This window comes from Parathielavia appendiculata, assembly GCF_033297405.1.
Source record: "Parathielavia appendiculata strain CBS 731.68 unplaced genomic scaffold N657scaffold_5, whole genome shotgun sequence".
In the NCBI taxonomy this organism is placed as follows: domain Eukaryota; kingdom Fungi; phylum Ascomycota; class Sordariomycetes; order Sordariales; family Chaetomiaceae; genus Parathielavia; species Parathielavia appendiculata.
This window is the reverse complement of record NW_026944224.1, coordinates 1,146,042-1,172,236: the sequence shown is the minus strand read 5'-3', so window position 1 is coordinate 1,172,236 and position 26,195 is coordinate 1,146,042. Positions and strand designations below refer to the sequence as shown.

At 56.3% G+C, this 26,195-nt stretch overlaps 12 protein-coding genes across 12 annotated transcripts; 7 read left to right on the top strand and 5 right to left on the bottom strand.

Moving 5' to 3' along the window:
* Positions 1–2: 2 nt before the first annotated feature.
* Positions 3–3,248, bottom strand: N657DRAFT_617732 (uncharacterized protein). The gene is made up of 5 exons (XM_062790529.1): positions 2,799–3,248; positions 2,527–2,738; positions 2,122–2,455; positions 1,882–2,072; positions 3–1,830 (listed from the first exon to the last, which is right to left on the bottom strand). The coding sequence occupies exons 1-5, from the start codon at positions 3,219–3,221 to the stop codon at positions 258–260; spliced, it is 2,733 nt and encodes a 910-aa protein (XP_062648260.1). The 5' UTR covers positions 3,222–3,248; the 3' UTR covers positions 3–257.
* A 286-nt stretch (positions 3,249–3,534) lies between these two features.
* On the top strand, positions 3,535–3,998 carry N657DRAFT_571415 (UPF0203-domain-containing protein; the record flags this gene model as incomplete). Its single annotated transcript, XM_062788808.1, has 4 exons — positions 3,535–3,575; positions 3,631–3,668; positions 3,726–3,802; positions 3,867–3,998. The coding sequence occupies 4 exons, from the start codon at positions 3,535–3,537 to the stop codon at positions 3,996–3,998; spliced, it is 288 nt and encodes a 95-aa protein (XP_062648259.1).
* Positions 3,999–6,073: 2,075 nt separating this feature from the next.
* On the top strand, positions 6,074–7,480 carry N657DRAFT_644726 (Aldo/keto reductase). Its single transcript, XM_062792810.1, has 3 exons — positions 6,074–6,276; positions 6,342–6,655; positions 6,729–7,480. The coding sequence occupies exons 1-3, from the start codon at positions 6,138–6,140 to the stop codon at positions 7,422–7,424; spliced, it is 1,149 nt and encodes a 382-aa protein (XP_062648258.1). The 5' UTR covers positions 6,074–6,137; the 3' UTR covers positions 7,425–7,480.
* Positions 7,481–8,258: 778 nt separating this feature from the next.
* Positions 8,259–9,204, top strand: N657DRAFT_572090 (Prefoldin, subunit 3; the record flags this gene model as incomplete). The annotated part of the gene is made up of 6 exons (XM_062788858.1): positions 8,259–8,290; positions 8,370–8,492; positions 8,576–8,687; positions 8,757–8,855; positions 8,915–9,040; positions 9,094–9,204. 6 exons carry the CDS (start codon positions 8,259–8,261, stop codon positions 9,202–9,204), a joined length of 603 nt encoding a protein of 200 aa, XP_062648257.1.
* Positions 9,205–10,006: 802 nt separating this feature from the next.
* N657DRAFT_644723 (uncharacterized protein) lies at positions 10,007–11,698 on the top strand. Its single transcript, XM_062792809.1, has 4 exons — positions 10,007–10,442; positions 10,515–10,564; positions 10,628–10,751; positions 10,836–11,698. The coding sequence occupies exons 1-4, from the start codon at positions 10,248–10,250 to the stop codon at positions 11,505–11,507; spliced, it is 1,041 nt and encodes a 346-aa protein (XP_062648256.1). The 5' UTR covers positions 10,007–10,247; the 3' UTR covers positions 11,508–11,698.
* A 152-nt stretch (positions 11,699–11,850) lies between these two features.
* Positions 11,851–12,899, bottom strand: N657DRAFT_644722 (uncharacterized protein). The gene is made up of 2 exons (XM_062792808.1): positions 12,534–12,899; positions 11,851–12,395 (listed from the first exon to the last, which is right to left on the bottom strand). Exons 1-2 carry the CDS (start codon positions 12,711–12,713, stop codon positions 11,868–11,870), a joined length of 708 nt encoding a protein of 235 aa, XP_062648255.1. The 5' UTR covers positions 12,714–12,899; the 3' UTR covers positions 11,851–11,867.
* A 918-nt stretch (positions 12,900–13,817) lies between these two features.
* Positions 13,818–14,374, bottom strand: N657DRAFT_572155 (uncharacterized protein; the record flags this gene model as incomplete). The annotated part of the gene is made up of 3 exons (XM_062788864.1): positions 13,818–13,976; positions 14,056–14,126; positions 14,191–14,374. The coding sequence occupies 3 exons, from the start codon at positions 14,372–14,374 to the stop codon at positions 13,818–13,820; spliced, it is 414 nt and encodes a 137-aa protein (XP_062648254.1).
* A 917-nt stretch (positions 14,375–15,291) lies between these two features.
* N657DRAFT_671445 (26S proteasome subunit P45) lies at positions 15,292–17,422 on the top strand. Its single transcript, XM_062795594.1, has 2 exons — positions 15,292–15,926; positions 15,998–17,422. The coding sequence occupies exons 1-2, from the start codon at positions 15,631–15,633 to the stop codon at positions 16,965–16,967; spliced, it is 1,266 nt and encodes a 421-aa protein (XP_062648253.1). The 5' UTR covers positions 15,292–15,630; the 3' UTR covers positions 16,968–17,422.
* An 88-nt stretch (positions 17,423–17,510) lies between these two features.
* N657DRAFT_393091 (uncharacterized protein) lies at positions 17,511–18,236 on the top strand. Its single transcript, XM_062787162.1, has one exon. It carries the CDS (start codon positions 17,742–17,744, stop codon positions 18,141–18,143), a length of 402 nt encoding a protein of 133 aa, XP_062648252.1. The 5' UTR covers positions 17,511–17,741; the 3' UTR covers positions 18,144–18,236.
* A 93-nt stretch (positions 18,237–18,329) lies between these two features.
* On the bottom strand, positions 18,330–19,847 carry N657DRAFT_571943 (uncharacterized protein; the record flags this gene model as incomplete). Its single annotated transcript, XM_062788848.1, has 1 exon — positions 18,330–19,847. One exon carries the CDS (start codon positions 19,845–19,847, stop codon positions 18,330–18,332), a length of 1,518 nt encoding a protein of 505 aa, XP_062648251.1.
* Positions 19,848–22,479: 2,632 nt separating this feature from the next.
* On the top strand, positions 22,480–23,532 carry N657DRAFT_393077 (uncharacterized protein). The gene is made up of 3 exons (XM_062787161.1): positions 22,480–22,794; positions 22,908–23,255; positions 23,403–23,532. The coding sequence occupies exons 1-2, from the start codon at positions 22,676–22,678 to the stop codon at positions 23,245–23,247; spliced, it is 459 nt and encodes a 152-aa protein (XP_062648250.1). The 5' UTR covers positions 22,480–22,675; the 3' UTR covers positions 23,248–23,255; positions 23,403–23,532.
* Positions 23,533–24,193: 661 nt separating this feature from the next.
* On the bottom strand, positions 24,194–26,032 carry N657DRAFT_572063 (phosphatases II; the record flags this gene model as incomplete). Its single annotated transcript, XM_062788854.1, has 2 exons — positions 24,194–25,608; positions 25,669–26,032. The coding sequence occupies 2 exons, from the start codon at positions 26,030–26,032 to the stop codon at positions 24,194–24,196; spliced, it is 1,779 nt and encodes a 592-aa protein (XP_062648249.1).
* Between the last annotated feature and the right edge of the window lie 163 nt (positions 26,033–26,195).

Below are 26,195 nucleotides of genomic sequence, written 5' to 3'. Positions count from 1 at the left end.
TTCCCTTTTTCCCATTCTGCGAAGGAGTGGCTTTCTCCCCTTCCCTATTTCCCTACGTATGCATCGCATCTAAGTAGGCTCTACGCTTTGTTATACAATATACCCACCCCCCTACGGCTCTCATTCCCCCATCCTTGCTCCTGTCTCTCTCATTCTCCCTCCTCCACTGCAAGAAGAGATAAGATAAGCAGGTTGGTAGTAAAATGCCTGCCAAAGATAGGTGATCACCCCCCTGGCTCTGAGGTGGGGTCAACTTTTCACTTCTTGAACGTCGCGGTCCGCCCAGACCGCTCGTAGTTCATCTTCCTCGCCCCCACGGGCGCGTCCCCGGCTTTCTTGGCGTACGGGTCAAACGCCTCCTTCTTCTTCTTGCTGCGCTTGCCCTTCTTGCCTTGGCCGTCGGACCCTCCCGTGCCGTTGGCGTCGGTCTGGTCCTTGGGTGCGTGCAGCACGGAGGCGGCCCTGGTGTAGTCGAATGGCTGCTCTTGTTGCTGCTGCTGGTGGTCGTTCTCGTCCTGTTGTACGCCTGGAGAGGAGGTGGAGGTTGTGGTGGGCTGTTTGTCGGCCGCAGCTAATGGGTTGGCTATGGAGGATGAGGCGGCGGCTTGTTGCTGCTGCTGCTCCTGTTCTCGTTGTTCTCGTTTTTGCCGTTTCTTCTCGGCGCGCCTCGCCTGCTTGGCTTCGAGGAGCAATTGCTTCGTCGCCTTTGGATCGCCCTGCTCGCGGAGTTTTTTCGCCTTGCGCCTGGCAGCCTTTTGCAAGTTCCGAACGGCCTCACTGGCTTCCCTTCTCTTCTTCTTGGGTTGGCCCTGTATCGTTTTGTGGGCTGCAGCATCGTCTTCGCTTCCGGCCTCGCCCTCGCCTTCACTATCAGCATCGAGCGAGTCGGGCTCATCGGCTGCCTCACTCTCGTCAGTCTCAACGGCGGAGGCGGATTCATCCTCGGATGCCCGCGTGGTATCCAAATCGACGGCTTTGCGTTTCCGCCCAGATCGGAGGGTGAATCCCTCGTCCTCTTCCACAGGTTCTGGTTCAAGCTCTTGCGCACGAGCGCTAGGCACGGTTTCTGCGGGCTCCGGTAGCGATTCTGTGAACGCGCTGAGGTCAAAAGTGTATAGCGGAATCATCTCCTGGTAATCCATCGGACGAGCCTTGGATGTCCCATCCAACGTCGAGTTGAGCGCCACATCTCCCCATAATTGAGAGCGGGTGCTCTTCATATCATCGATGCTGAGCTGTACAGCTTCCACCTTGGCGCTTGTCTTTACTTGATTCGCAAGCGAGGCCTTGTAAATCCCTTCTGATTGTTGCCTGAAGAACTCCAGCATCGTGGGGCCGTTCGCGCCCCTTGCCCGAGCCTCCTGTATAACCTGAAACAGCTCTTCCAGACGAGTCTTGAGCCCCCGAGTGTTGGACTCCAGCAGACTCCACAGAGCCTTCATGTCGGTCGGCATGATGCGGGCAATGTCGCTCAGCACTTGTTGTGTCATGATGAATACGGGGCTCTCGTCCTCCCGGCGGGCGACGTCGTCCCGCCACTTGTGTACGGCCTTGTACACGGCGAACTGTTCGCCGTTGTACAACGCAGGTGACTTGAGAAGGATGTTGAACCACCCGCGATTGCCGGCACCGGTTTCCGAGTCACAGAATGGGTGCTCGTACCGCTGTAGGGAGACTTCCTTGGACTTCTGAATGACGCGGTCGATCGGGTTCCCGTCGGGGTTGTCTTGAGCAGCAAGTGCGGCGAGCTCGTTCCGCAGCATGTCGTAGATGTACAGGAGGTAGTGTGTATCAGAACGGGCATAGTAGAACATCTCGTCGGGTAGGGGTCTGACGAGTGTGTTAACTGAGCACTGGCAAGCATGCGGTACTTGAGCTTACCGTATCCGCCAATCGGCGAGTTGATATCTTTTGTCTGCATCGAAGTCGACGAACTTCTTCAGCAGAAACGCCAGGCTCTTACCTGCGTAGCCGAGGGTATCGCACGCATAGTAGGTATCGAATAGGCCGACAACATACAGGCCAAGGTCCCGTTGCAGCCAGATGGTGTCCATAAAAGCCCCGTGAAGCACCTGATCTGGTCAGCGACATATCACAACCAGGCATTGCAGGCCAGCTCACCTTGACAATCTTGGGATCCGCAAAGACTTCGTTGAGAACCTCGAGCTTGTGTCTCCATGGCACGAGAGTGTCCACTATCCAGTCCTTCTCCCTCGTGCTGATCTGCATCAGCGACAAAAGGCCGGGGTATGTCCTGTAGTCGTGGTGCTCCAGATCGATGGCAATCTCGGTTACCTTCTTGAGCTCATTCAACATCTCCAAGACGCCCTCGTAAGTGTCAACCCAGATTGCCTCCGTTTTTCCCATCGGCTGATACTTGATAGGTTCGTGCGACTGGTAGACTTGCTCGGGGTATCGCATGTTGGTGATCTCATCCTCGTAGGGGTGTTTGTATCTGCAGGGCTCTGTCAGCACTGGGGCCTCCACTTTCCCGGGAGAACGGAGAATGGAATGCTATGTGCGTACTGAGTATGGCCTCCGGCGTCGGTGAAAGTCGTCAGACTCGCGTCCAATGGGGTCTGGGCATGAGGCTTGGTTGTCAGCAAAGGCTTCCATGGCCCCGACTCGAGGTTGTCCGTCTTTTTCTCGAATGCATTTTGGGGCTTGAGAATGTTGGCACGTTTCAACGACCAGTCCAGTCTGTCGGTGGCCGGCTTGGACCGTTTGAGGTCTCGGCCCTGAAGTATAGTTCGTTAGTAGAGTAGAAGGGGTAGAACCAAAGATAGGGAAGGGCGTACAGATTCAGCAGTCGGCGCATCTTTCCTCTTGATCAAGCCGGTGTACTCGTCCAGGCAGGTATCCGACTTCTCCAGAAGAGTGTCGATGACATCCACGACGCCCTTCCACTGGATTTCGACATCGTCCACATCGTCCAGCCGCGGCTCCCTTTGAGCAGTAAACTTTCCCGCGGACTTGAGAACGCCACTAGCAAGCTGGAGCAGGCGGCCCGTGTTCTGGTCGAGGCGAGTCGCGACCGTGGGATGTACCGTTCGCTGGAATTGGAGATCCTCGTTCGCGAGGGTGTTGACTGCTCGTGTTACCGAGACAAGGGCGGATTGGACAGCGTCCCGCAAATTCTTGAGCTCCTGCGATGAATCCATGGTGATGCCAACGCACGGGTACCTTATTTTGCGCAAGCAGCAGGCCAGGCGGGAGCGCATGCCTTGATGTTGCCCGTTGCCGACGATGGGAATCCGCGATCGCGAACTTTTTAGGAAGCGGCCCGCTTGTCTAAGCCTGCAGTGCAATGCAGGTAGATGCTGCGCACCAATCAGACCGCTATCCTCGATAAGATAGCTGCGGTGGCCCACTCGGTCCCTTGAAGTTGGGCGATGGCTCTCGGCTTGAAGCTCACACTGAAGCTCCTCGCAGGTTTCCAAGCTGGAAGGGCATCTTGATGTCATCGCCAGAAAGAAACAGCAAGAAGCACGATCAGGCCAGGGCAACTCTGCTTCAGCCAATTCTGATTACACCATGTCACAATCACTAGCTCCAGAGTGTAATGAAATCAAAGAGTGAGTAGACTTCCTCTCGTTTTCTCTGGAGAATATATTGATGGTAGTATTGTAGGCGATACGACACCTGCTTTCTAAAATGGTACAGCGAAAGTGAGTTCACACTTACTAATCCCCCCTTGTGACATCAAGCACTCAAGCTTCGAGCAGAATACCTACGCGGGATTGGCACGACAGACAACAATGAATGTGCGGGCTTGTTCAAGGAGTACAGCACATGCTTGCAAGTAAGGCGCAGAATGGGCAACATGAGTGAATACCCTGTCAGCGCTGATGAGTCTGTATCCATAGGGAGCATTGAAGGAACGCGGAATAGACAAATTGCTTGAAGAAGCCCGGGAAGACAATAAGGAAAACGATACAGCGCTGATGGGGAAAAAGAAGTGTAAGTTATCTGAGACTCGTGGATTACGCCAACGCTAACACGGTCTGTTTCTTGCAGAAAACGTGGTTATGACACAACAATTTGAGCTCTTGTAACTGTAACCAGGCCCTTCACTCTGAATCAAGTATACATAAGCTGGTACAGTCTTGACCTTACCTGAACGGCTAACGCACCAAGGTAACGGATAAGCAGAGTGACAACCTGCTGGTGGTCGAAGTGCTATTCATCGAGCTCAGCACGACTCGAACTTGGGGCCGAGCAATATACAGCCTCGCAAGGGAGCGTGGGGAGCGAGGTTTGAAATGGCTAGCATCGATGGGGGGTATCATTCCCCATATCATTTCAACTGAATACCTGCCCGATTATATAAAGTATCTCCATTCGTCGTCCTGCCGCCTTGCTCCGGAGTCCAACCGCCGTGAAAGCTGCCTTCGCCATGGAGCTATAGTGTAATGGTTGGAAGGCAATAGGAGGCCCAGTCGTCCACCACCTCAGTCATGTCCCTCGCCATCCTGATCCTTAACATAAGTCCGTATCAAAGAACAACAGGAGCCGTCGTCGCAGCAAAGTGCCGAATGTCGACAGCCGTTCTCATTGCAGCTTTAAATATGGTTACGTCAGATCGGCTTGAACATGTCATGTGGCGGAGTCGGCGAGGCCACTCTGCCCATTCTCCGTGTCGCAAAGGCGATGAAGATCAAGTACTCTGCGAGCATTGTTGGAATTCTTGATGGTGCAGGACAGTGAGGAATTCTTGAACGGCCATTTGTATGTGCAGTCAAAGGTTTGCGAGAGAAAAAAGACTGGTTTGAACTTTGAGCCATGTGGCTTGGTAGTAACAGAGATCATGGCTTCATGCTGATGCAGTTTGATGGCTACCCACAGCCAAACCCAAGGCAGTAGCACTTCGTCAAATCTCATGCGCTCCTGAGCTTGGAGGAAAAGTGTGACGACCTGAACTGGAATCAAATGCTCATTGGAGGGAAGAAGGGCAATGGTTGCAGGGTTGAGGTCGACCAAGCTCTGTGCCGAACCTATTGTTAACCTGAAGGAAGGTGTGCTCGTTCATCAACTGGGAAGATGCTAAGAACCTAAACCTTAGTTTTCGTCGAAGTGGAGGAGTTTGTTGGAATGATAGCCACCAAAGCATCCTGAATGTCGTTGTCGGCATCCGACCATGTGCTAAAACGCCAATAGAAACCTCCAATTTGAGCTCCTTCTGACGGAGTGCGTACTGCGTTCATAAGGTACCAAGAGGTATATCGCTCGGTTTGGAATCTAGCCTTAGGAAACATGGAACAAAGGTGTGACACGTCCAAAAGGAACAAAAGGAAAAGAGAAAAAACTGAATAGAATATAGTTTCCTTCCCACAGAAGTTACAGTGATTGTGCCTGAATCATGGTCGGTTGGGCTTTATAATGTCTAGTCAATCGCAGTTCTCGAACGGAAACGTTGATGCCCCATCCTTTAGACTAGATCATGTCATCCATTCATTGGCCCTTGCCCCTCAGCTGTCGACTGACGAGTCGTGTCATCTATGGAGCACCTCCTTCCTATAGTGTTCCTGCGAAGGAGTGGTGAACCTTGTCGTAGATAAGGTAGTTGGATAACGTGATCGATGCAGACGGATGATGCCAGTGGGTATCGGTGTGAGAGCTGTCGACAATACAGACATTGCTAAACTTGGAGTAGCCGGCGCCTGCCGAAATGCCGACTGTCGTTATTTATGGAGGGGCCAGACGGTTCTAATAGCTTGAAGTAACCCTTTGACGTCACAAGGCTCGGACTTCATTGTCCTGGGCTGTGGGTTACTTCGTTTTCGATGACGGCTGCGGAGATAATGCAAGGAGTTATGGTCGGTCATGTTTCACGTTTCAATTCCAATTGGGGCCCGCAGGTGAGTGTTATGCAAGGGAGCTCTTACTGGGCCGTCTATGTTATTGTCCTGTTCTCGGATTTAAAGCATAGAAGCCGTTAGAAAGCCTGTGACAATGGAACCGGCATTGCTCAATGAAGGCAGCCAATGTCCGATCCAACGTTAGACGTCCCGTAGGGGGTATAAAAGTGACAGTCTGGTGACGCACTCCAACCCAGCCTCAACAATGAAGGCCATCTTGATTGAAGCAGTGCAGGTTTGACAAATCGACTGAAGCACCAACCCAAAGCTCTCACCAATATGCTCAACCTCCTGCCCCTGGCGCCGCCCGCACAAGGCCCCCTAGCCCGCTACCGTCTTCTCTCTCCCACAGCCTCGATTCGCGTCAGCCCGCTATGTCTCGGGGGCATGAGCTTGGGCGATGCCTGGAAAGACTTCCGTTAGTCCCCATTCCTGCCAAAATCTTAATTGCTTGCAATGTTGTTGGCTAAGGCCGGTTGATAGTGGGCCCGTGTGACGAGAAGACCACCGAGGAGATCCTCGACTACTTCTTCGAGCAGGGAGGCAACTTCATCGACACGTCCAACAACTACCAGTTCGAAGAGTCCGAGACGCGCATCGGCAACTGGATGAGGAAGCGCAACAACCGCGACCAGATGGTGATTGCGACCAAGTACACCACCTGCTACATGGGCGTCGACGCCGGCATGACGCCCAAGCAGCACATCCTCGTCAACTACACCGGCAACGGCTCCAAGAGCATGCGCTTGTCGGTCGAGGCCAGCCTCAAAAAGCTGCAAACCGACTACATCGATCTGGTATGTCCTGCTCGCTTCCATCCTCAAAGGGTAAAGTTAATAAATAAAACTCTGACAATCCTTTCCCCGTCAGCTTTACGTGCACTGGTGGGACTTCTCGGCGTCGATCCCCGAGCTGATGCAGTCACTCAACCACCTGGTGGCCGCGGGCAAGGTGCTCTACCTCGGCGTCTCGGACACGCCAGCTTGGGTGGTCAGCAAGGCGAACGAGTACGCCCGCTGCCATGGGCTGCGCCAGTTCTCGGTCTACCAGGGCCGGTGGTCGGCCGCGGCCCGCGATTTCGAGCGTGACATCATCCCCATGTGCCGTGCCGAGGGCATGGCGCTGGCCCCCTGGGGCGCTCTGGGGGCTGGCAAGTTCAAGACCGAGGCGCAGCGGCAGACGGCCAAGAAGGAAGGCCGCGCCGTCGAGGCGTCGCCGGCCGAGATCCAAGTCAGCCGGGCGCTCGAGGCGGTGGCCCAGCGTAAGAACACGCTCGTCACCAGCGTCGCGCTGGCCTATGTCTCCGCGAAGGCGCCGTATGTGTTCCCCATTGTCGGGTGCCGCACCCTGGACCACCTCAAGGGCAACATCGAGGCGCTCTACCTCAAGCTCTCGAAGGAGGACATCGATGAGATAGAGAGCGCAGCGCCGTTTGATCTTGGATTTCCCCTAACCCTCCTCTACGGGGGTAACAAGGCACCCGAGGTCCCTGGCGCGGTTTGGGTTCTGGCCATGGGCGGCACGCTAGATCATGTCCCGGAGTCAAAGCCTTTTGCGAAGGAGTAGGCGGAAATGACGGTCAGAATCAAGCCTAGGGTAGAGAAATGATATTGAATTGCCAGTCAGTAAAGATCAAGGAACATGCAAGATCCAAGCGCTCGGGTGATCCTCAATTTCTCCATAACAGGAAGAGCCTCAAAGACGCCTTTTCAAGCTTTGATATAACCACCTCGCCCTGAAGGGGTCCAAGCTTGCACTCGTCCCCTCGTGGGGCCCACGACGATGGAGTGCGTCGGCATAGGAGTTGGCACACACAATTGGCGTGCGAGGGGCGACAGCGACATGGCTTCCAATGCTGAGGAGAAGCAGAACGGCCGCCGTGGAGTAACTTAATAGTAGGGTGCCGGGCTGTCGGACTGCTAGCCGGAGCGAGTGGTGCAGCCCCTGGTTTCCTCGTTTCCTTAACGGTACTATTTGATGTTTTATCTCTAAGGCTGAATGACAATAAGTCAGATCCACCAGAATTAAATCAGAGCAGATCAACGCAACACAGAGCAGTTCATCGCCGTCTGATAGAATAAAAAATGCTTTCTGTTTGATTTATTCACGTAACAACACTTGCGAGGCTCGTGAAAAAAGGGTGGGGCAATAAATTCCACGATGTGGGACAAAAGGACATGTAATCCGTAGCATGGACCATATCACCTGCGGAGTACCCCTCAACCCCACATCCTCACCAAAGCTTCACCGACAACCACCCAAACCCCGCCATCGAAGTTTTGGGGTGATGTCCCGATGTCCCACAGACAATTCCCACCAACCCCCACGTCATATTAGGTGACCCGGGTTGACAACTGCTCGTGATCCTCCCTGGCACAATATGTAAGGGCTTCCTTTACAATGGCCAGCAAAGACAAGGAAGCAGCCTCGAGGTATTAGACTTCTCACCTATGCTCACTTCCCTTGCGAATATCGCGAAACTCTCGAGCTGACACCCGGCCCAACACACAGCGACGCTACGCCCTCCAACCCCCGTGGCATTCCGTACGCGCCGTTTGTCGACAAGGTTGAGGACTATGTCTCGTCACGGGCCGACGTCGAGCCGACGTTGCGGCGGTTTCAGGAGATGATTGCGTGAGCTCCCTCCTCCTCAACTCACACAACAACAAATGGAATTGGGCAGTATCCGACTGACCCTTTGAGCTGCGCGACCTTAGGAAGTACCAATTTATGGAACAGAACCTGCAGCGGAGAGTGGCCGGGTTGAAGGACAAGATGCCTGACATCAGGAAAACATTGGATACTGTCCGGTTTCTAAAGCTGCGGACGGTAAGGCGCGCGGGAAAACAATCCCATGCGGACCTGGCAGGGTGTGCTGACGGAATCCAAATGCGCCAGTCCGACTCAGATCCCATCGAGACCACCTTCGAGCTGAACGACACCCTCTATGCAAAGGCCGAGATACCGCCCACCGATGAGGTCTACCTGTGGCTTGGGGTAGGGTTTTTTATCCATTTTCGGCTGGTGGCGGGGGGCTGATGGCTAACACGTGGAAGGCCAACGTGATGCTATCATATCCGATCGATGAGGCGGAGACGCTCCTTGAGTCGAAGCTACAGGCGGCCAAGCAGAGCCTGTCAAACTGCGAAGAGGATTTGGATTTTCTGCGGGAACAAATTACGGTAATGCGATGCCCTTTCGAACATGGAGTGGGAGGATTGCTAATGCCGGTTAGACCATGGAGGTGGCGGTGGCCCGAGTATACAATTGGGATGTCGTGCAAAAGCGTAAAGAGAAGGAGGAAGAAGAGAAGGGGACGGGGAAGAATACCGAGGCCGCCTCTTGAAGCTCAGCAGTCGAGGGAGACACGAAACGGCCACCACATAAGCCTGGATACCCGGATTCGGCTGAGGTCAGCATGCGGTGACCCAAGGTCTTCATTATGAAACCAGTAGCGTAAGGCCACTTGTCTCGAACCGCTTTGCTGTCTTGCCCTGTTCAGGAGCCGGGAACGGGATGAGCGAATCGGCAAGTGTGTTCGATGGCAGACGCACCGTTGAGAGCAAAGGCAAGCCATGGCGATATGATGGCGCCGATTCGGGCAACATCCCAGAGAAAGGAGACGACGAGGGATCTGCCGAACTAGTATACCGACTGCCACATTTGAGGAATAGCGTTGCCTGCGTAATGAACACCAGCAACATATTTATGGGTGAACCTCTACGTGTGACAGATGTGCAGTTGGACGAGCAGCTGAGGGCGGCAGAGGCGGTCCAGGTTCAGCTGCGCCCCGGTCCGCAACCCGCCGTGTTGTTGCGGATAGGCCGGAAGCGAGGTGAACCAAACTGCTTGAATCCGGCAGAAGCTCTTAGAAGACAATACACCGATCATCTACATAGTAGATCCACCTCACTGGGTGAAGTGCATTAGATGTTGGCCAACACTGGGCTCAGGGCCATCTTAGAAAATGGGGGCACCTGTGACTCGATCAGGTGGGGAGCCCGAGGGTCTGGCCCACAGCGGTGCGGGGCTTAACGCTTGAGTATGGTGGAGATGACGGAGTTGGTTGACCGCACTTTCAGCCAACGCCTCCCGTCAGGCGTTTCCCGGACACACATAACGAAAACTCAACACCGCGGGGCTCCTTAAGTACCTGTATTTCAGGCCGTTTCGTCAACATCCGGACCTGTTCACGTTTGGGTTCCCTACCACGAACCACTGCTGGAGGTCTCCTTGCCCGGTAACCCACACCTTCGCACGATCCCTCTGCAGTCACAGCGGCATTCTTTCCCTCTTTTGTTGGCGACCGTCTCCCCCAGGCGCTACTCCCCCGACACCAGAGCCAATACTTCGTCTACCGTCCTCTCTTCCATCGAACAACCAGACACCATGGCTGCCCCACCTGCACCCTCACCCTTGGAGCTCGACCCCAAGTACGATGACTACGATTACCCGACGACGGCGCCAGTGCCCCAGAATGGCCATCCCGGCTACCTGACGGCGCAACAGCAGGCCCAGGTGCACCAGCTGCGGATGGCGCTCGAGGCCGAGGGCTACACCGAGCGTCTCGACACCTTGACACTGGTACGCCAGGCAAACTGTTTTCGAAAGATACGAAAGGGGGATGGAACGTGTTACGCTGACAGACGAGGCAAGCTGCGGTTCCTGCGCGCTCGCAAGTTCGATGTCGAGGCTGCCAAGAAGATGTAAGTACAATTGGATGAAGGGAAAGGCTGCGTCGCCCCTCGGGAATACTGACCCGACTCAAGGTTCATCGACTGCGAAAAGTGGCGGAAAGAAATTCACCTCGACGAGACGCTGCCGACGTGGGAGTATCCCGAGAAGGAGGAAGTCTTCAAGTGGTACCCGCAGTACTACCACAAAACCGACAAGGTACCGCTCAGCGCATTTGCCCAACTTTGGATCCGGGAAACAACACACTTTTCCTGACCCTGCTGGCTAACAGTGTCCTCACAGGACGGCCGCCCCGTCTACATCGAGCAGCTCGGCGGGATCGACCTGAACGCCATGTACAAGATCACGACAGCCGAGCGGATGCTGACGAACCTGGCGGTCGAGTACGAGCGCGTGGCGGACCCGCGGCTGCCGGCGTGCAGCCGCAAGGCCGGGGTGCTTCTCGAGACGTGCTGCACCATCATGGACCTCAAGGGCGTCGGGCTCACCAAGGCGCCCCAGGTCTACGGTTACGTCAAGCAGGCGAGCGCCATGAGCCAAAACTATTACCCGGAGCGGCTCGGCCGGCTGTACCTGATCAACGCCCCCTGGGGTTTCAGCACCGTCTGGGGCGTCGTCAAGGGCTGGCTGGACCCCGTGACGGTGCAAAAGATCCACGTGCTAGGCAGCGGCTACCAGAAGGAGCTGCTCGCCCAAGTGCCCGCCGAGAACTTGCCCAAGCAGTTTGGCGGCAAGTGCGAGTGCCCCGGGGGCTGCGAGATGAGCGACATGGGCCCGTGGCGCGAGAAGGAGTGGGCCAGGCCCCCTAAGTGGGAGAGGAAGAAGCAGGAGGGCAGCGCCATCCCGACGGAGGTTTCCACGATCCAGAAGGGCGCTGACGCCGACGCTGGTACGCCCGCGGTTGCAGGGGCCACGAATGAGGCCAAGACCGGTGCCGCCCCGGCTGCTGCGTAAGTTGCAGGTTGGTGGGCGCGAGTTGGAGCGGGGAGTTGGATGGTGGCCGGACTCTTGAGTCATGCTTCTTGACGGATAGCTCGTGCGGCGCGGCGCTGTACATGCAGTTGAGGGAGGAACCCAATACGTTGCCGTTTCTGTGCGGGTGTGAATCTGGGTACCCTTGGACCCCCGTTTGTGACCTCAATCGGTAATATCTTGGAATCATAGCATGGATACACAATAGACGCCCTTTGCATGCTTTGTCCGGCCGTTTACCTCGGATGAAACCCCAAAACCAATATGAAGACGCGAAAATGAAGGATCTAACCCCCCCCCCCCCCAAACCCACCGACTTTCCATTCCCCATCCTCAAAACCCTCACCTCCCACCGCTGACATACCCCGCCGCAACTCTGGCCCGCTCCATCTTAGCCACCGCCGCCGGCATATCCCTCTTCAACCGCCCCAGCCCCGCGACTGCCTCATCCCACCTCCCCTCTACGTCCTCCTGCCTCTCGAGGGGGCCCATGCCTTCCAGCGCCTTCTTCCCGCTGACGCTCCCTTCCTCCGCGACGCGCTCGCAGACTAGCTTTAGAAGCTCCTCGTCGGCATCGATGCCGGCGCGCGTCGCATCCGACCAACGCGCCGCCGTGGCCTGCGGCGCGCGCCGCTTTAGCAAGGCGATGGACCGCAGCAAGTCTTCTTCCTCCGAGATGAGCTGCTCGATGCGGTCGCGCTTGCGCGGGTCGAAGGGTTCGTATTCGTAGTGAACTCGGGGTTGTCGTTGTTGTGTGGCTGGGTCACGGTCGTTGGAGGAGGAGGGGGTCAAGAGGGCAGCGGGGTTGGATAAGGGGAGTCCGTTGATTGTTAGGTTCGGAGCGGCGAGGGTGAAGGTTTTGAGGATGTACTTGTTCGGAATTGTACCTTTAGTCCAAGTTCCCGTTTATCCAGTAGAAGAAGAGATGTGTTGTTTATGGGTGTGGGTGGGTGGTGGCGGGTGGAGGGGGTATAGATAGAAGAATGGGAACAGGGCAAAGAAACGTACATCATTGACGAGTTGCTCGATGCGGTTGCGCAGCTCGTCTTCCTGCCCGTCGGGCAGGTTATCTACGGGCGGAAAGGCCGTGTTGATGCTGTCTGCGGCGGCGCGGCGGACGTTGTCTACTAGGTACGTCAGGTCCTCGGGAGACTGCAGCTCGATGCGCCGGTGCGCGGCGGGGTCCATCTTGCTGTCCTTGTGTTGTTGGGCTGGACGACTGAGTCAGTAAAGGTGCCCTTGAGCCCGATATAGAACTCGTTGTTAGTTTGATGGGTATTCTTTGTTTCGCCCATCGCCATGTCGGTCCCGCCAAAACAATCACAGGCTCGCGCCGAATAGGCTCTTATCGATAACGAATCGGTAGTGACGGAATCTCATGCTAGGCCGAGGCGATTTGGGCTCCGTTGCCGGCCTCCGGGACCGGCCCGCAGTTGCCAGCCTCCCAATTTACGACAAACTTATAATAGTTACGCAAATCACTGACAGTTCGACACCCTCCGCAGTACTCGTAACTAAGTCATGTGCTATTGGCCGTTCAACCAACCGCCTGACACCCAAGAGAGTAATGGTTGCCGGAGACAAACAACACAAGGCCGCTCGGTAAGGGCGTGTCGAACGGCGACCAGCTGCAGACTCCCTGTTAGAGTACCTGTCTGTCGGCGAGTCCCCGGTACACTTGCAACTAAGTGTAGTGTTCCGTGGGAAAAACCAGTCATGATTCAAAGATCAATTCTGGTGTCAATAAAGTACCTCAAAAGCAAAGACTGCCAATCCCGTACATGACCATCCGAACGCCGTGTAATACCCGCCAACAGCTGCAGACTCGGGGAGATGGCATGCGAGCATACGGTCCCTGAAGTGTGCAGACTAAACCATAAATAGGAGATGAGACGCCCAAAATCCAACAACACCTTGAATAGCAATGATGTACCGTGTGCCTGTGCTCACAAATGACTCCAACTTTTGTGTTCAACTCTGGTGGTAGTAGGTACTTCAAACCCTCGGAAACAGTGTCACCGGTCTTGGGGCTGCCGGTGAAGAGATCCACCCCTAGGTCCATGAGAAGCTTGTGTTCTGGATAGACTGGCTCCAGGTCTTGGTCTCCCGCCGGAGGTCAGGACCGCCAGAAAACATGGCGGAACAGCAGTCGGCTCTCCGCCGCAGCGACTCATGCCTTCCGGCCAACGGTTCTGGTAACAAGTACACCGGTCTAGGAAGGATTCCGCGGCAAGCTGCGATGGTGTACATCCATGTCATCGCCTCCCATTTCGCAGAGTTCGTGTCATTTGTTCATTGCGGAAGCATTTTCCTGATCTCCTCGTCGCTCAGGTGGATTTCGTGCACCGGGTCGCGGCGCTGTTCGAGCGGCACATACTCGTAATCGCAGAAGGACGGAACGAAGATTTCGGGATTCCATATGAAGCCTTGGCCAGAGGCGAGGTAGGTAACCTGATACGACCAGCGTCAGCAGTCATGTTGCAGCGTACTGGACAGCACAGCGTCAGGACACTGTCACAGGAAAGCTTACCAGGCGTATGGGGCCTTCGGGGTCGTCACCGATCTTGATGGTGGTACATTCCTGCTGGGTGAAGGCCGAGCCTGGCAGGTAAGCGCGTTAGCCTTGGGAAGTGCATAGACCAAAACGATCATGGGGACCACTCACTCAGTAGGCTTGGTCGTCTCGCGTGCAAAAGCCTTTGTTTCTGCGGAGCCCGAGATGGCGAGTTGGGTGACGGCTCCGGGGAGCTCGGAGAGCTCGAGTAGGACGAGGGCGAGGATCCGGCCTCGGGGTGGACCGCGCGGTGGCGCTGCTCGGGGATAATGATGGACGCGGAAGTGTTCTCCATTGGTGGTGATTACTGAGGGATGTGGTCCAGATAGCTTCACAAGGATGAGTGGCGGTGGGCGATAGGGACTTATGCTGCTGCTGCTGCCGAAGAGACGTGCAGAGCGGCAGAGGAGGAAGGGACCATTAATTCAAGTCGGGAGGAATGGAGGCCCCAACGACAGCCGCACGGAAGATGAGGCAATCTGGAGAATCTGAGGAAGAAGGCCGTGAAAAAGGGAAGCAGATGGTCGGGTGCCAACTGACGATGGGCAGGTGGAGAGAAAGGCAGCCACCTCGCCGGCCGGCAGCTAACTCATATCGAGTGACTTAAGACCGACCGGGTGTAGCTGATGGGGGAGTGACAAGGCACCCAGCCGTTGGAGCCAGTTACAGCCAATTGCATCAATCACCACATGGCACCTGCCGGACAGCCATGTTCTTGGACCCTTGCGCATGGCACGGCCGCCCCGTTGGTTGCCTCGCTGGGTGGCTGTTACGTAGACAGCACCTCAGTCTAGAAATGCGCAGGCCGCTTGCATTATTCCGTAGGTATCAACAGTATAGGTAATTCCCACGGCATCCAATACCTTATGGAACCCCAAGCTCAATCGCCATGACGAGACCAGCGCAGATAAGAAGCAACGCGAAAACGATCTGGGACATGACTTCCATGCTTGGCCATCAAGGTCGGGCGGATGTGGAGCACCTGTTGTTGACCCTGCAAGCCTCCTTCGGCTCGTGAGATCAAGTCCTACTTTTCACGTTGTCTTTATCTACCAAGCGGGCATCTATTATAGATTAAAATTCACAAGACTAGCACGTTTCCTCTTGCATAATCATTCCCGAAGTTGATGCTGACCCCCAGGTTGTCTTGGAATGTGAATCATCACACATTGACCCCAGGGAAGTGGGGGTGGTGGGTCTCTGGTGGGTCGCCGTCTGTTCCAGCACGAGCCACTCGCCGCCTCGCCTGAGTCTGACAGCCGAAGCTTGGGCCTATTGGTGTGGGTCAGCCTCAGGCTGCAACGACGACGTTGGTGCCAAGACCAGAGATGGGCTGCACGCGGCACGAGGCGAAAAGGAAGAACATGGCCGAAGCAACTTCAGCACCAAACATCGAACCAGCGAACCAACAACTGCAACACCACCCATCACTGTCGTCATCAGCAGCAAAGCCGGCATACTTTTGTACATCGACCCGAGCCCTCCCGACCGTCCCACCTGCCCTGTTTTCCGTTAATTAGTACCGATTCAAACCTGAGTCCGGCGTTGAAAATGGGCGACGTCCTCGTCGAGAAAGCAGCCAACGATGTCCAGCCCGTAAAGAAGGTCGTGCCATCGACCATCCCAAGCATTGAGAACTTTGAGGGCGTACCAGTAGAAGGCAGCGATGAGTATGCGACCCTGAAGCGGCTTCAACGGCAGCTCGAGTACATCCAGCTGCAGGAGGAGTACATCAAGGACGAGCAGAGGAGCCTGAAGCGGGAGCTGGTGCGGGCCCAGGAGGAGATCAAGCGCATTCAGAGTGTTCCACTGGTCATCGGCCAGTTCATGGAGGCCATTGATCAAAAGTCGGTCGTCCATCTGCTTGCAAAGTTGCGGGGTTGCAGCGCTCAGAACACCTAGCTAACATGACACGCAGCACCGGCATCGTCCAGTCAAGCACCGGGTCCAACTACGTCGTCCGCATCTTATCGACGCTCGACCGCGAGCTTCTCAAGCCGTCTTCTTCAGTCGCCCTGCACCGCCACTCCAATGCCCTGGTCGACATCCTCCCGCCCGAGGCCGACTCCTCCATCGCCATGCTCGGCGCCGACGAGAAGCCCGACGTGACGTATGCCGACGTCGGCGGCCTGGACATGCAGAAGCAAGAAATTCGCGAGGCCGTCGAGCTGCCCCTGACACACTTTGACCTCTACAAGCAGATCGGCATCGACCCCCCGCGCGGCGTGCTCCTCTACGGGCCGCCCGGAACAGGCAAGACGATGCTGGTCAAAGCAGTCGCCAACTCAACAACAGCCAATTTCATCCGCGTCGTCGGCTCTGAGTTCGTGCAGAAGTACCTCGGCGAGGGCCCGCGCATGGTGCGCGACGTGTTCCGCATGGCGCGCGAGAACGCGCCGGCCATCATCTTCATCGACGAGATCGACGCCATCGCGACCAAGCGGTTCGACGCGCAGACGGGCGCCGACCGCGAGGTGCAGCGCATTCTCCTCGAGCTGCTCAACCAGATGGACGGCTTCGACCAGACGTCCAACGTCAAGGTCATCATGGCCACCAACCGCGCCGACACGCTAGACCCGGCGCTGCTGCGGCCCGGGCGCCTCGACCGCAAGATCGAGTTCCCATCGCTGCGCGACCGCCGCGAGCGCCGCCTCATTTTCACCACCATCGCCAGCAAGATGAGCCTGGCGCCCGAGGTCGACCTTGACAGCCTCATTGTGCGCAACGACCCGCTCAGCGGTGCCGTCATTGCCGCCATCATGCAGGAGGCCGGTCTGCGCGCCGTGCGCAAGAACAGGTACAACATCATCCAGGCCGACCTCGAGGATGCGTATAGCAGCCAGGTCAAGGGGACGACCGACGAGAACAAGTTTGATTTCTACAAATAGGCGCGAGGTTCGAGACGGGGATGGTGGTTGAGGCGGAGATGAAGAAGGGGTAGGGGAGCCAAAAGTCGTGGGTTGGGGTGGTGGGTGATGGGGGTTTGGTATGTACGATGACTACGGTAGCTGCGATAGAAGGCACCAGGTTACCGTCCAACGCGTGTCCTTCGCGTGGAGTCGAGAACATGCGGACTCGTGAGCCGAGACGCTGTTGTAGCCTTTCCTTTTGCCCGGACATGTATGGGGGGACTGAATCAAACAAACAGACACGACATTGTCCCAACCAAGTAATCCGAGAAACCAGCTCTCATTATCCATTCACATGTCACATCTTGTCCTTCCATCCATCTATGTATGCATCCTTCAAACTTTATCCTACACAACCACCGAGGCTCTTTCCTCGGTCCCTGACCTGGGCCGTTCCGCCGCGACCACCCCATTGCCGTCCCCAAGTCTAACATCGTAAGCTGTCAACAGCTGATACCTAGTACCGCCGTTATAATAATAGTACAGAAAAAACGTAAAATCACTCGCTGACTTGCTCGCTGTTAACGGCCCCACAGAGTAGCTCTAAGCCCTCCACCTTCTCTCCTCTGCTTTAATACTTCAGAACGTTTCCCCAAGACCACAAACTCCCCAACCCCGGTCATCCCGCTCCCGATACCTGTTCACCGTCATCGTAGTGGGGGGACATCACGCCCCCAAGAAAAAGAAATAGCAGAAGAAAAGACCGGGTATATCCTCCGCTGCTGAGGAAAGGATGCAGATGCCGAATGCTGAATGCCGAATGCAGTGCAATTCCCCATTCACATCCCTCTTTCATTTCCTTTTCCGTTGATCTCCTTTCCGTTCATTTCCTTCGCAGTTTATTTCATTAAGCCGTCTATGAAAATGTCCGTTCCTCGTATATTCTTTCCGCTTACCCACCCTCCTCTCCAATCCGTTCGCCTGAGTCCAGTGTTGGAAGTGTTGTTGTTGAGAGCGTTGGTTGGTAGGTTGGCTGGTGTCGTGTGTATGTACATGTTGCATGACGAGAAATGCTTGCCGGTTCCGGTCGGGGTTGGCGTGATATGTTCGTCGTTGTTCATTACCCATTATCGCCTTCCCTGTCTTGGAGGACAGGTCAGGATTTTGAAGTGGCTGAGGCTGCGACCCCAGCTGGCTGGCAGGGCGTGGTGCTGAAGGGTCTCTCTTCGAAAGCGGGTGGCAGTCGGCTTCGATAAGAGAGATTGGGTGGCCGGGGTTATCGTCTACTGTAATGTTAAACGCAGATAACACCGCCAAGCTGCCCCCTTGATGTATGGGAGGGCTGCCGCAAGAATCGGGGTAACACCCAGAGAATTATGTTTATCTTGCAGCTCGCCGACCTCACGACCCAACCATGACGCCAATTTCGAGCAGCAGCCTGACAAACTTGGCATGCAGCTCGATAAAGAAATCCGGCATACCGACCAGCTCCGCCAGCCCGCGCTGCTTCAGCGCGACGCCGGACCCGCCGAAGCCGCCGCCCATGCGCCTCGACAAGCCGCCCATGCCGCCCATCAGGAAGCTGCTGCCACTAGTACTGCCTCCGCTAGACATTGGCGCTGATGGGGCAGCCGGCTCGGACTGGAAGCTACCGTAGCCCGCGCCGGGAACGACGGGGCTGCTCGCCGAAGAGCCGGGACCCGACGTCGTCTCTGCCAGGGCGCGCTCGGCTTCGGCCTCGGCAAGCTCCTGGATCCAAGAGGCCATGTCGCGGAAGGCGGCCGAGAGAAACGTAAAAGTCTTGACGGCGGTCGGCTCCGGATGCGTGCTGAGGGCCAAGAAGGCGTAGACGCGCTTGTGGCCTCGGGCGTGGACGTCGGGAACGCGGAAGATGTAGGCCGTCGTGTAGCCAACTTTTTTGTCGCCGAAGAAAATGGAGCCGCCCGATGCCGCGGCCCCGATGCTGTGTGTCGTTACATATGGCGGGCTATTCGGGGAGCCCATTGGCGTGGGCATGGCGGCGCCAGCTGAGGGAGGGCTCGTGGCAGGCGTACGAGGGAGGGTTTCGAGTGACAAGGTGCGCAGACACGAGGCGCGGATCAAGGAGAAGGATGCCGGTCCAAGGGGCTCGTGGGTTGATGTGTAGTCTAGGTAGTGCATGTGGGTGTTGGCATTTGCGCTGCCCGAGCTGATGCTGGAGCGCGATGTTAGCGAGAGGCCCGTCCCTGTTCGGCGGTGGTGGCACGAAGGGCGTCGTCTGCTGCTCGACTCGTCCTCTGACGTGACGGATGATGAGGACTCGGATGCCGGGGGGGAAGTATTGCTTTCTCGGCCGGGAGTGAAGACCCTTGCGCATGGTGCTCGTGTCCTCAGGGTCGGGCCACGATCCGGCCGTGGTCCCGTGCCGGCATCCCGGCTACTCTCTTGACGCTTCGGCAGAGTAAGTGCACAGTTGTCGCATGGCCCAGCGCGCCGGGTCACATATTCGTCGTAGGTCCTTCGAAAGCCCGAGTCCTGTCGCGTTGGTTGTTGCTGCGCGCCCTGGCCGGAGGGATGGCGGGGGCTCTGCGGAGGAGTCTCGATAGCGGAACCGGCACCGGCAATGGCTTGCGCTGCGTGCCGAAGGGAGGGCCGATGGGCTTGAGCTTCGTGCTCTAATGCAGGGACAGATGAACTCCTCTGTGATGGAGCCAGGCTGATGCGCTGGAGGGCTTCAGCGATGTTGGCGGCGTGTGCCGACTCGCCTGAGGTCGGTGCCCTGGAGCGAGGCTTGTTGGGCCTAGGCTCGGCACCAAGCAGCGTGTCGTCTGAGCAGGTACTACATGGAACGGGGAGGCCCTCTGTGACCATTAAGGGCGTTGGCCCGTGAAGGTCACAGTAGTGGGCTAAACAGAGCTGGAAGGGACAGATCAGCTTCATGGTCGTGTCTCGCGTGTAATCGGATCTTTCAGATGGGACGCGGGAGTCGTGCGGCGACTTTTGAAAGAGGGATGATATGCCGCGCATGATGAAGAGGACGGAAGGGAGTAACGGAGACGGTGAAAGAGTGCAATGGGATGGAACGGGAGTTTGGCTGTATGTCTGCATGTACATGGTTGTGCATGTGTACATAGAGAACCGAACCCGGCACAGCCCAATCCATTGCATTGGGACAGCAGCACGTGGGAGATATCGGAGCCCAGGTCGCAAGCTGTTGGGCCATGCCGGCGTCAGCTGCGCCAACGTGGGGGTTTCACGACAGGCAGCCTTGCGCGTATCGAAACCCAAAAGCACTTGGAGCGAGGCGGTGAGTGGAGATGAAAGGGTCACATTGGCCAAGTATGACAACCGAGGGAGCTGAGATGCTGTCTCTTTTCTTCCCAAAGTTGTTTCTTCCCAAAGTTGGTGCAGGTGCTGTGAATGGAGGGTCCCGAAGGGAACGAAGGAGGGGACACTTACAATTGACGTCATGATCAAGGGAGGGTTGGAAGTCGTGTATGCACTTGACTCGTCATTGTTGTTCCGATTGCAGGTGCATGTGCAATGGCAAACGGCCGCCCTGTGGTGGATGAAGAGCCCGTCGCAAACAGCCTGGAATGCAAGACTCTCTCGATGCGGGTTTGCGACGGCGTCCGACCGAAATGGGGTGAGGTCGCAGCCGCCGGAGATTGTGCTGTGTCCGCCTTTTGCGCGATGTCTCCAAAAGACCAAAGAGAGTTGAAGAGCAAACAAATAATGACTGTAGTGTTGCCCTGTCCGGTGTTTGTACTGCATTCGAGTTGAAGCCTTGGCAGCGCCGAGCGTCACTGAATCCTAGAGACGCGCCGAGTTCTCCCCTGGATGCACAACGAGGGGAGTGCGCTCGTCGAGATGCCGGTACCGAAACGGCGTCCGGTCGATTGATCACGACGAGAGTTGGTAAGCGGGCGCGTGGCGATTCTGGTTCCTTGGTGACACCTCGGAATTCGGATGAAGGTTCGTCAGCCCCGGAACGAGTTCTCGCGAGCCATGGCAGAGCGTGCCGCAACCATAACAAGCCTCGCGCTCCGAAGGACTACTCGACTGCACTGTGCTGAAAGGGCTGATTTTACAAGGCCACTCAAACTGCTCGGACTGCCGTGATTATGACCGCGGTAGCTGCACAGGGAATCGATTGGCAAAGGCGTTCGTCGGTCGATTGCAAGCCATGTATTACATACAGCCAGACCGGTACATGTAAGGTAGGGGGACATGATCTCGAGGATCAGAAGCGAGCCACGAAGATGCAGGGCTGATGGGTCCTCTTAAAAAGAATGCTTCCAGAAGCTCCAGAAGCGTGTGGGTTCCCATCGCTAAGCCTGCCGTATCCAACGACTTTGCCTGATCTGGTCTCGCCTCGGTGCATCCAACCGTTGCGAGGTGCTTTCCCAAGGACGTCCCGGTGGGGCAACAGCAGAGGGTGGAGTCTGAGACGGAAGTGTCGAGGAATCGGCCCATTTCGATCAGCTCGGCACGGCAATCTGTCAAATGCGACCGAGCGACGTCCCTAGGAAGCAGGAGTAGTATTGTACATGCACACCGAGCCTCAAGTGAGCTTATCCGGGCTGCCGACAATTCGTCGCCGACTCCTGGTCACCATGAGCCTTTTCCTCGTGATTGGGCATTGTCTTCCAGTGCAGCCCGGGACTCGGGGCTTGGCCAACAATCTTGGCCAGATGCACCCCGCACCTCCCCTCGAATGCAGCTCACCTCCCGTCACCAGCTTCAACCAGGGCACGAGCCTCTCCTTGTCACATTAGTCCATGCCAAATTCTCTTTCTATGTACTCCAGGCTTTAGTAGCAGAACAGAACCATCGAGATAGTCCTCGAGCCTCTCAAGTGATGAGCCCCGCCAACCCAAACTTGTCTGAAGTAGGTAACCTCTTGGCAGCGACGTGAAACCTCTCATTTCGGTGCCTTCCTGAGTCAGGTCTTAGCGGCAGGCCATGACGGGTCGGCGCCCGGAAAGCCGGGTCCCCACGTGGATTCAGCATCCAATGCTGCCCCACGACACCCGGGAGTGGCAGCCTTAGCGGGCCCATCCACAAGCCAGCAAATCCCATGCGAGCGGAAGGTCATCCGCACCCGTCATCAGCGACTTTACTGATTCCAAGTCATGGCCGGCGATTCATGTCCCAACTCGAGACACCATCAGGTATGTGATCCAGGCACCGAAAGCGATGCCTACAATGTTAGCTGTCGTAGTGAAGCCCACTTGTTTGATGCGGCGAATCCGTGTCCACTGTCCCGAGTCATCAATAAGTGTGTACATATGATAAAAGTCTGTAGCCGTTATTAATAGCCGCCGTTCGCGCTCCCGGCATTGCTTGGCCAGCCACCCCACCGATGCCCCCATCACAATTCGGGACCCCTTGTGTTGTTATGTAAAACTTCAGGGTCCAGACCTGGTCCTCGAAATTGCCTCGCTGTGCCTATCCAGTTGAGCCAGGTTACCGAGACGGCAATCTGCTGACGTTTGACCCTGATCTGGCGGCGGATTGAGAATTCACTTTGTCGACGGTCGGGCCATAACGTCGCGGTCATCAGGGGTCCCAAGCATCCGTTACATAGCCAAAAGAACATCGACACCGAGATACGCAAGACTTTAACGTCAAACGGCTCAACTAAAACGCCCCAATCATGGAAGTCCAATTTTAGCCGCAACGGCCCGATACTGCCCACTACCCGGCCATACCTTCCGCCTGTCCCATCTTCCCGTGTCCCCGCCGCTCGGTACCTGGTAGTGCAGATGCCCTCTCGCCTCCTTGTCCGTTGTGCCTTACATATTAGCGACCCAGTCCCACCAACTCTGACGACACGCCGTGGTGGTGTCGCCCAGGGTTTACGTCTCGACGGGTGGACTGTTCGGTAAGTATTCTCGTCATTTGCCTAACTCAGTTGACCTGGAAGAAAAATCTGGGGTTGACGGGGATACACCGCGCCCAGGTTTCCGTGTAACCGTCCTGAGCTGTAATCATCAGGGAGGAAGGATATTGCTACGATTCGCACCCAGAAAACACAAACCGGTTGTGCGACCGTGAAACACAGATTACGCTCGCCTGGCCCGCCACCTGTCAGTTACCACCCATTCCCCAGACCACATGTCGAGGTGTTTGTTGTTGTGCCTGCTCGCTCCCCTGCATTCGGCCTTCAAGGTATCTAGCGAGCTCTCGAAGCCGAATTCCTTGCCCAGGGATCTTCCGCATGAGCCAAACAGGGGAAGACAAGGCAGCCACAACGGATACCCGTGGACACGACTCGGACGAAGCGGCTATCCGACCGGGGGTGGTTTCTCCGCGCTTGACACATTCAGCTACATGATGACAAAGGTACTTGTCCATTGTGTTGCTCGGCTCTCGATTCGGGATGACAGCTCTATACGACATTTGGGGTGCAGGTTCCCGCTACTGGCCCTGCCAGCTTCCGCTTTCTCAACTGAGAAAGGAGCCAACAAAGTTAACTCAGAATTCCGTCAGAGGTCACTTTCGCAAACGAAGAGCAGTCGGTCGGGAATGACTTTTTGGCAACGTTCCGTCTCGCGAATTCTAATTGACGGATGTACTCGTTGTACCTTTGAAATGTCAAAGCTAGCTTTCTGTAAAAGTTAATAAGCTACCTTACCGAGAAGGGTGGACAAAATATGGACTAAGTGGCAGGAAATCTGATCCGCTACAGAGACAAAGAGAAGAGACGGAGAATCCAAGAGGAAGTCTCTCCAGTTCTGCAGACATGCGCTTCACGTGCCTATGTGGAAGAGAGGGGGTAGAGGAGCAATATTTGTATGGTAATGGATCTTGGATAGCTCCAGAAACGACCTGAAGGAATGCTCTTACATCCATAAAAAGTGAGCAGGTGAGTGGCTATGATTGCTCTGCGAAACAATAACAACCGAGAGATTTGCCCCAACGAGTAAGCAAATGCTAAACCCCCTGGTAGACCCGAGTAATCCCTACAGCAGCGAGTTGAGACGTCGCTTATGCAAAGGGATGCCCTTTCCATATCCCAGACTTGTCAAGACGGCGGTCGAAGACGATAAGAGAAAACAAGTCGGAATCCATCTATGCTACCCTCTATGCACCGCTCGACCCCTAACCCGCTATCCCATCCCATGTAAACTCCAGAATTGCTGAAATAAGCCGCCCTCCCCAGTCAACATCCATGAAACAATACCCCGTTACCAAAGTGGCCTAAAGAAGCCAAAAGAGAAACCAGAATGCAGCTACACCCGACCAATTCGCAAAACAACGCTCGCCAAAACAAAATCTTCTCACTCCGTAGTAGGAGGTTCAACCTCCAACCTCTTAGCCGCCGGCTCCCTGACCTCATCCCCCTCCCCATCTCCCTTTCCCTCCGCCTCGTCCCCGCCACCACCACCATACTTTTCCTCCCAGAGCTTCCTCAAGACCTGATAAATAAACCCATACTGCGCCTCAGCCTGCACCATGGTCCGCCTCTGCTCCCGGAGCAAATCCACCGTCTCAAACACAGGATCCTCCCCCTGCCCGTTGACGACCGGACTACTCCCCCACCCTTCCTCCTCTTCATCCCCCTCCTCCTCGCCATCCCCACCATGATGATTAGCAGTAATAGTACTATCCCCATCCTCACCATTCTGACCCTCACTCCCAAACCCAACCCCTGACATGAGGGCAGCCCTCTCATCCCAGTCCTCGAACACGCCCCTCTCCATCTCCCTCATGAGATGCTCCAGCGCGATGAAGGTGCCGCTGCGCCCGACGCCCGCGCTGCAGTGGATGATGCGCGGGTTGGACGGCCGGGCGTTTTTCTCGCGCGAGAGGCGCATGAGCGTGAAAAAGGAGTCGAGGTCCGAGAGGTGGGGCACGCCGAAGTCGGGCCATTTTTTGTAGAGGAAGTGGTAGATTATTTTTTCTTCTGGCTCTTGCTCGGGAAGTGGTTGGTTCTGTTGTTGTCCTTGTTGTTTTTGGTAGTGGGCGCTCAAGGGGTTAAATTGTGGAGGTGGGTTGGGAAGGGTAGTTGTGCTGCTGGTGGTTGTGGCAAACGGGGATGTCATCTCTGTGTCAGGGTCCCGGCCGGTCGAATCGGGGTCGGGGAGGGAAGGGGTAGCGACGGGCTGGATGGTGGTGCCTGGCTTCGGGCGGGAATGGATGCGGATGACGAGTTTCCGGAGCTCGATGGCGTCGCCGGCGGGGGTCTCTTCCAGGCCCTCGCATCGGACCGTCGCACGAAAACCGTCGCCGAACTCGTCGCGTTCGTTGACTTCGATCGGGGGATCGTCTTTGCTGCGCGGAAAGTATGGGAAGCACTTCTCCATGTGCCCTTCGTGCGTCTCGGTCAGCATGACGATGACGCCTGGGCTCTCCAGCTGTTCCACCACCATTCGCCAAGTATGGTCAGCCGAAGCTTGCTTCGGGCCCTGCATGGCGATGTATCGGTCCGGTTCCCGTATTGTGCCTTCGGCTGTGGGATATGGCCTGGGCGTCACGACGATGGGCGAGGCATTGATGTAGTCGACGTGCCCGTCAGGAACCTGCAGTTTGATCCGGTTGTTGTGCCACGGCTGCACGTTCAAGTACCGGTCGAGGACCTTAAGGTGTGGGCCTGTCACACGTGCCCAGCGGAAGTCGGGCGAGGGGTTGGTTACCGACTGCATCAACCGGTTGCGCTCGCGCCATACGAGTTCGGAGAATTTGTTCTCGATTTCTGCAGTTCCGCTGTGTCAGTCGGGGGCGGCGGTGAGACGGTAATCGGAGGGAAACTGACCTTGTTGGTTTTGCTTCAGAAAGGCAGGCATTTTTGCCGGCTTTGTCCTCTTTTGCCCGTCGTCCCCAGCGGAATCACTCCTCAGCGACAGGGGAGAAACCGGGCGGCCATCGGCGCTCTCCCCGGCCACAACCGGCGCGGCCGCTGGGGAGTGCGGGAGCGAAGCTGGGGGCGAGTCGCGCGCCCTCTTGCCCGATGAGCGGTGGAATACTCTGAAGGGACTAAGCTTTTGAAACGAGCGCGCAGGTGAGCTGGACCGCGAATCACCCTGCGCAGGCGCTGACCTGCCAGGTAGGTCGCTCGTGATCAGAGTCGGCGCAGCGACATCCTTTTTGCGCCGGTGAAATCGGGGAAGGTGGGCCATGCGAGAAGCAGCGACCCTGGCCGTCAGAGGGACGATAAGATCGGTTGTGGAAGTAAAAGGCGCGGTCGCAGAATGCAAGGCAGTGTGCGTATGGGAGAGCTCGCGCGACGTTTCGAGGGACAGGGACAAAGGCTTGCTCGAAGGGCGTGACAAGGGAATTATC

What these genes read in the sequence shown, in the direction of transcription:
- N657DRAFT_644726 (XM_062792810.1), top strand. Translation starts at nt 6,138, where the DNA reads ATGCTCAACCTCCTGCCCCTGGCGCCGCCCGCACAAGGCCCCCTAGCC. An exon ending in CGATGCCTGGAAAGACTTCC is followed by an intron (nt 6,277 to 6,341) that starts GTTAGTCCCCAT and finishes GCCGGTTGATAG; the next exon opens with TGGGCCCGTGTGACGAGAAG. An exon ending in AAACCGACTACATCGATCTG is followed by an intron (nt 6,656 to 6,728) that starts GTATGTCCTGCT and finishes TTTCCCCGTCAG; the next exon opens with CTTTACGTGCACTGGTGGGA.
- N657DRAFT_644723 (XM_062792809.1), top strand. Translation starts at nt 10,248, where the DNA reads ATGGCTGCCCCACCTGCACCCTCACCCTTGGAGCTCGACCCCAAGTAC. An exon ending in GTCTCGACACCTTGACACTG is followed by an intron (nt 10,443 to 10,514) that starts GTACGCCAGGCA and finishes AGACGAGGCAAG; the next exon opens with CTGCGGTTCCTGCGCGCTCG. An exon ending in ACTACCACAAAACCGACAAG is followed by an intron (nt 10,752 to 10,835) that starts GTACCGCTCAGC and finishes GTGTCCTCACAG; the next exon opens with GACGGCCGCCCCGTCTACAT.
- N657DRAFT_671445 (XM_062795594.1), top strand. Translation starts at nt 15,631, where the DNA reads ATGGGCGACGTCCTCGTCGAGAAAGCAGCCAACGATGTCCAGCCCGTA. An exon ending in ATGGAGGCCATTGATCAAAA is followed by an intron (nt 15,927 to 15,997) that starts GTCGGTCGTCCA and finishes CATGACACGCAG; the next exon opens with CACCGGCATCGTCCAGTCAA.
- N657DRAFT_644722 (XM_062792808.1), bottom strand. Translation starts at nt 12,713, where the DNA reads ATGGACCCCGCCGCGCACCGGCGCATCGAGCTGCAGTCTCCCGAGGAC. An exon ending in TCGAGCAACTCGTCAATGAT is followed by an intron (nt 12,396 to 12,533) that starts GTACGTTTCTTT and finishes ATTCCGAACAAG; the next exon opens with TACATCCTCAAAACCTTCAC.
- N657DRAFT_393091 (XM_062787162.1), top strand. Translation starts at nt 17,742, where the DNA reads ATGCCGAATGCAGTGCAATTCCCCATTCACATCCCTCTTTCATTTCCT.
- N657DRAFT_393077 (XM_062787161.1), top strand. Translation starts at nt 22,676, where the DNA reads ATGCCCTCTCGCCTCCTTGTCCGTTGTGCCTTACATATTAGCGACCCA. An exon ending in CTCGACGGGTGGACTGTTCG is followed by an intron (nt 22,795 to 22,907) that starts GTAAGTATTCTC and finishes TGTAATCATCAG; the next exon opens with GGAGGAAGGATATTGCTACG.
- N657DRAFT_617732 (XM_062790529.1), bottom strand. Translation starts at nt 3,221, where the DNA reads ATGCGCTCCCGCCTGGCCTGCTGCTTGCGCAAAATAAGGTACCCGTGC. An exon ending in ATGCGCCGACTGCTGAATCT is followed by an intron (nt 2,739 to 2,798) that starts GTACGCCCTTCC and finishes ACTATACTTCAG; the next exon opens with GGCCGAGACCTCAAACGGTC. An exon ending in GACGCCGGAGGCCATACTCA is followed by an intron (nt 2,456 to 2,526) that starts GTACGCACATAG and finishes AGAGCCCTGCAG; the next exon opens with ATACAAACACCCCTACGAGG.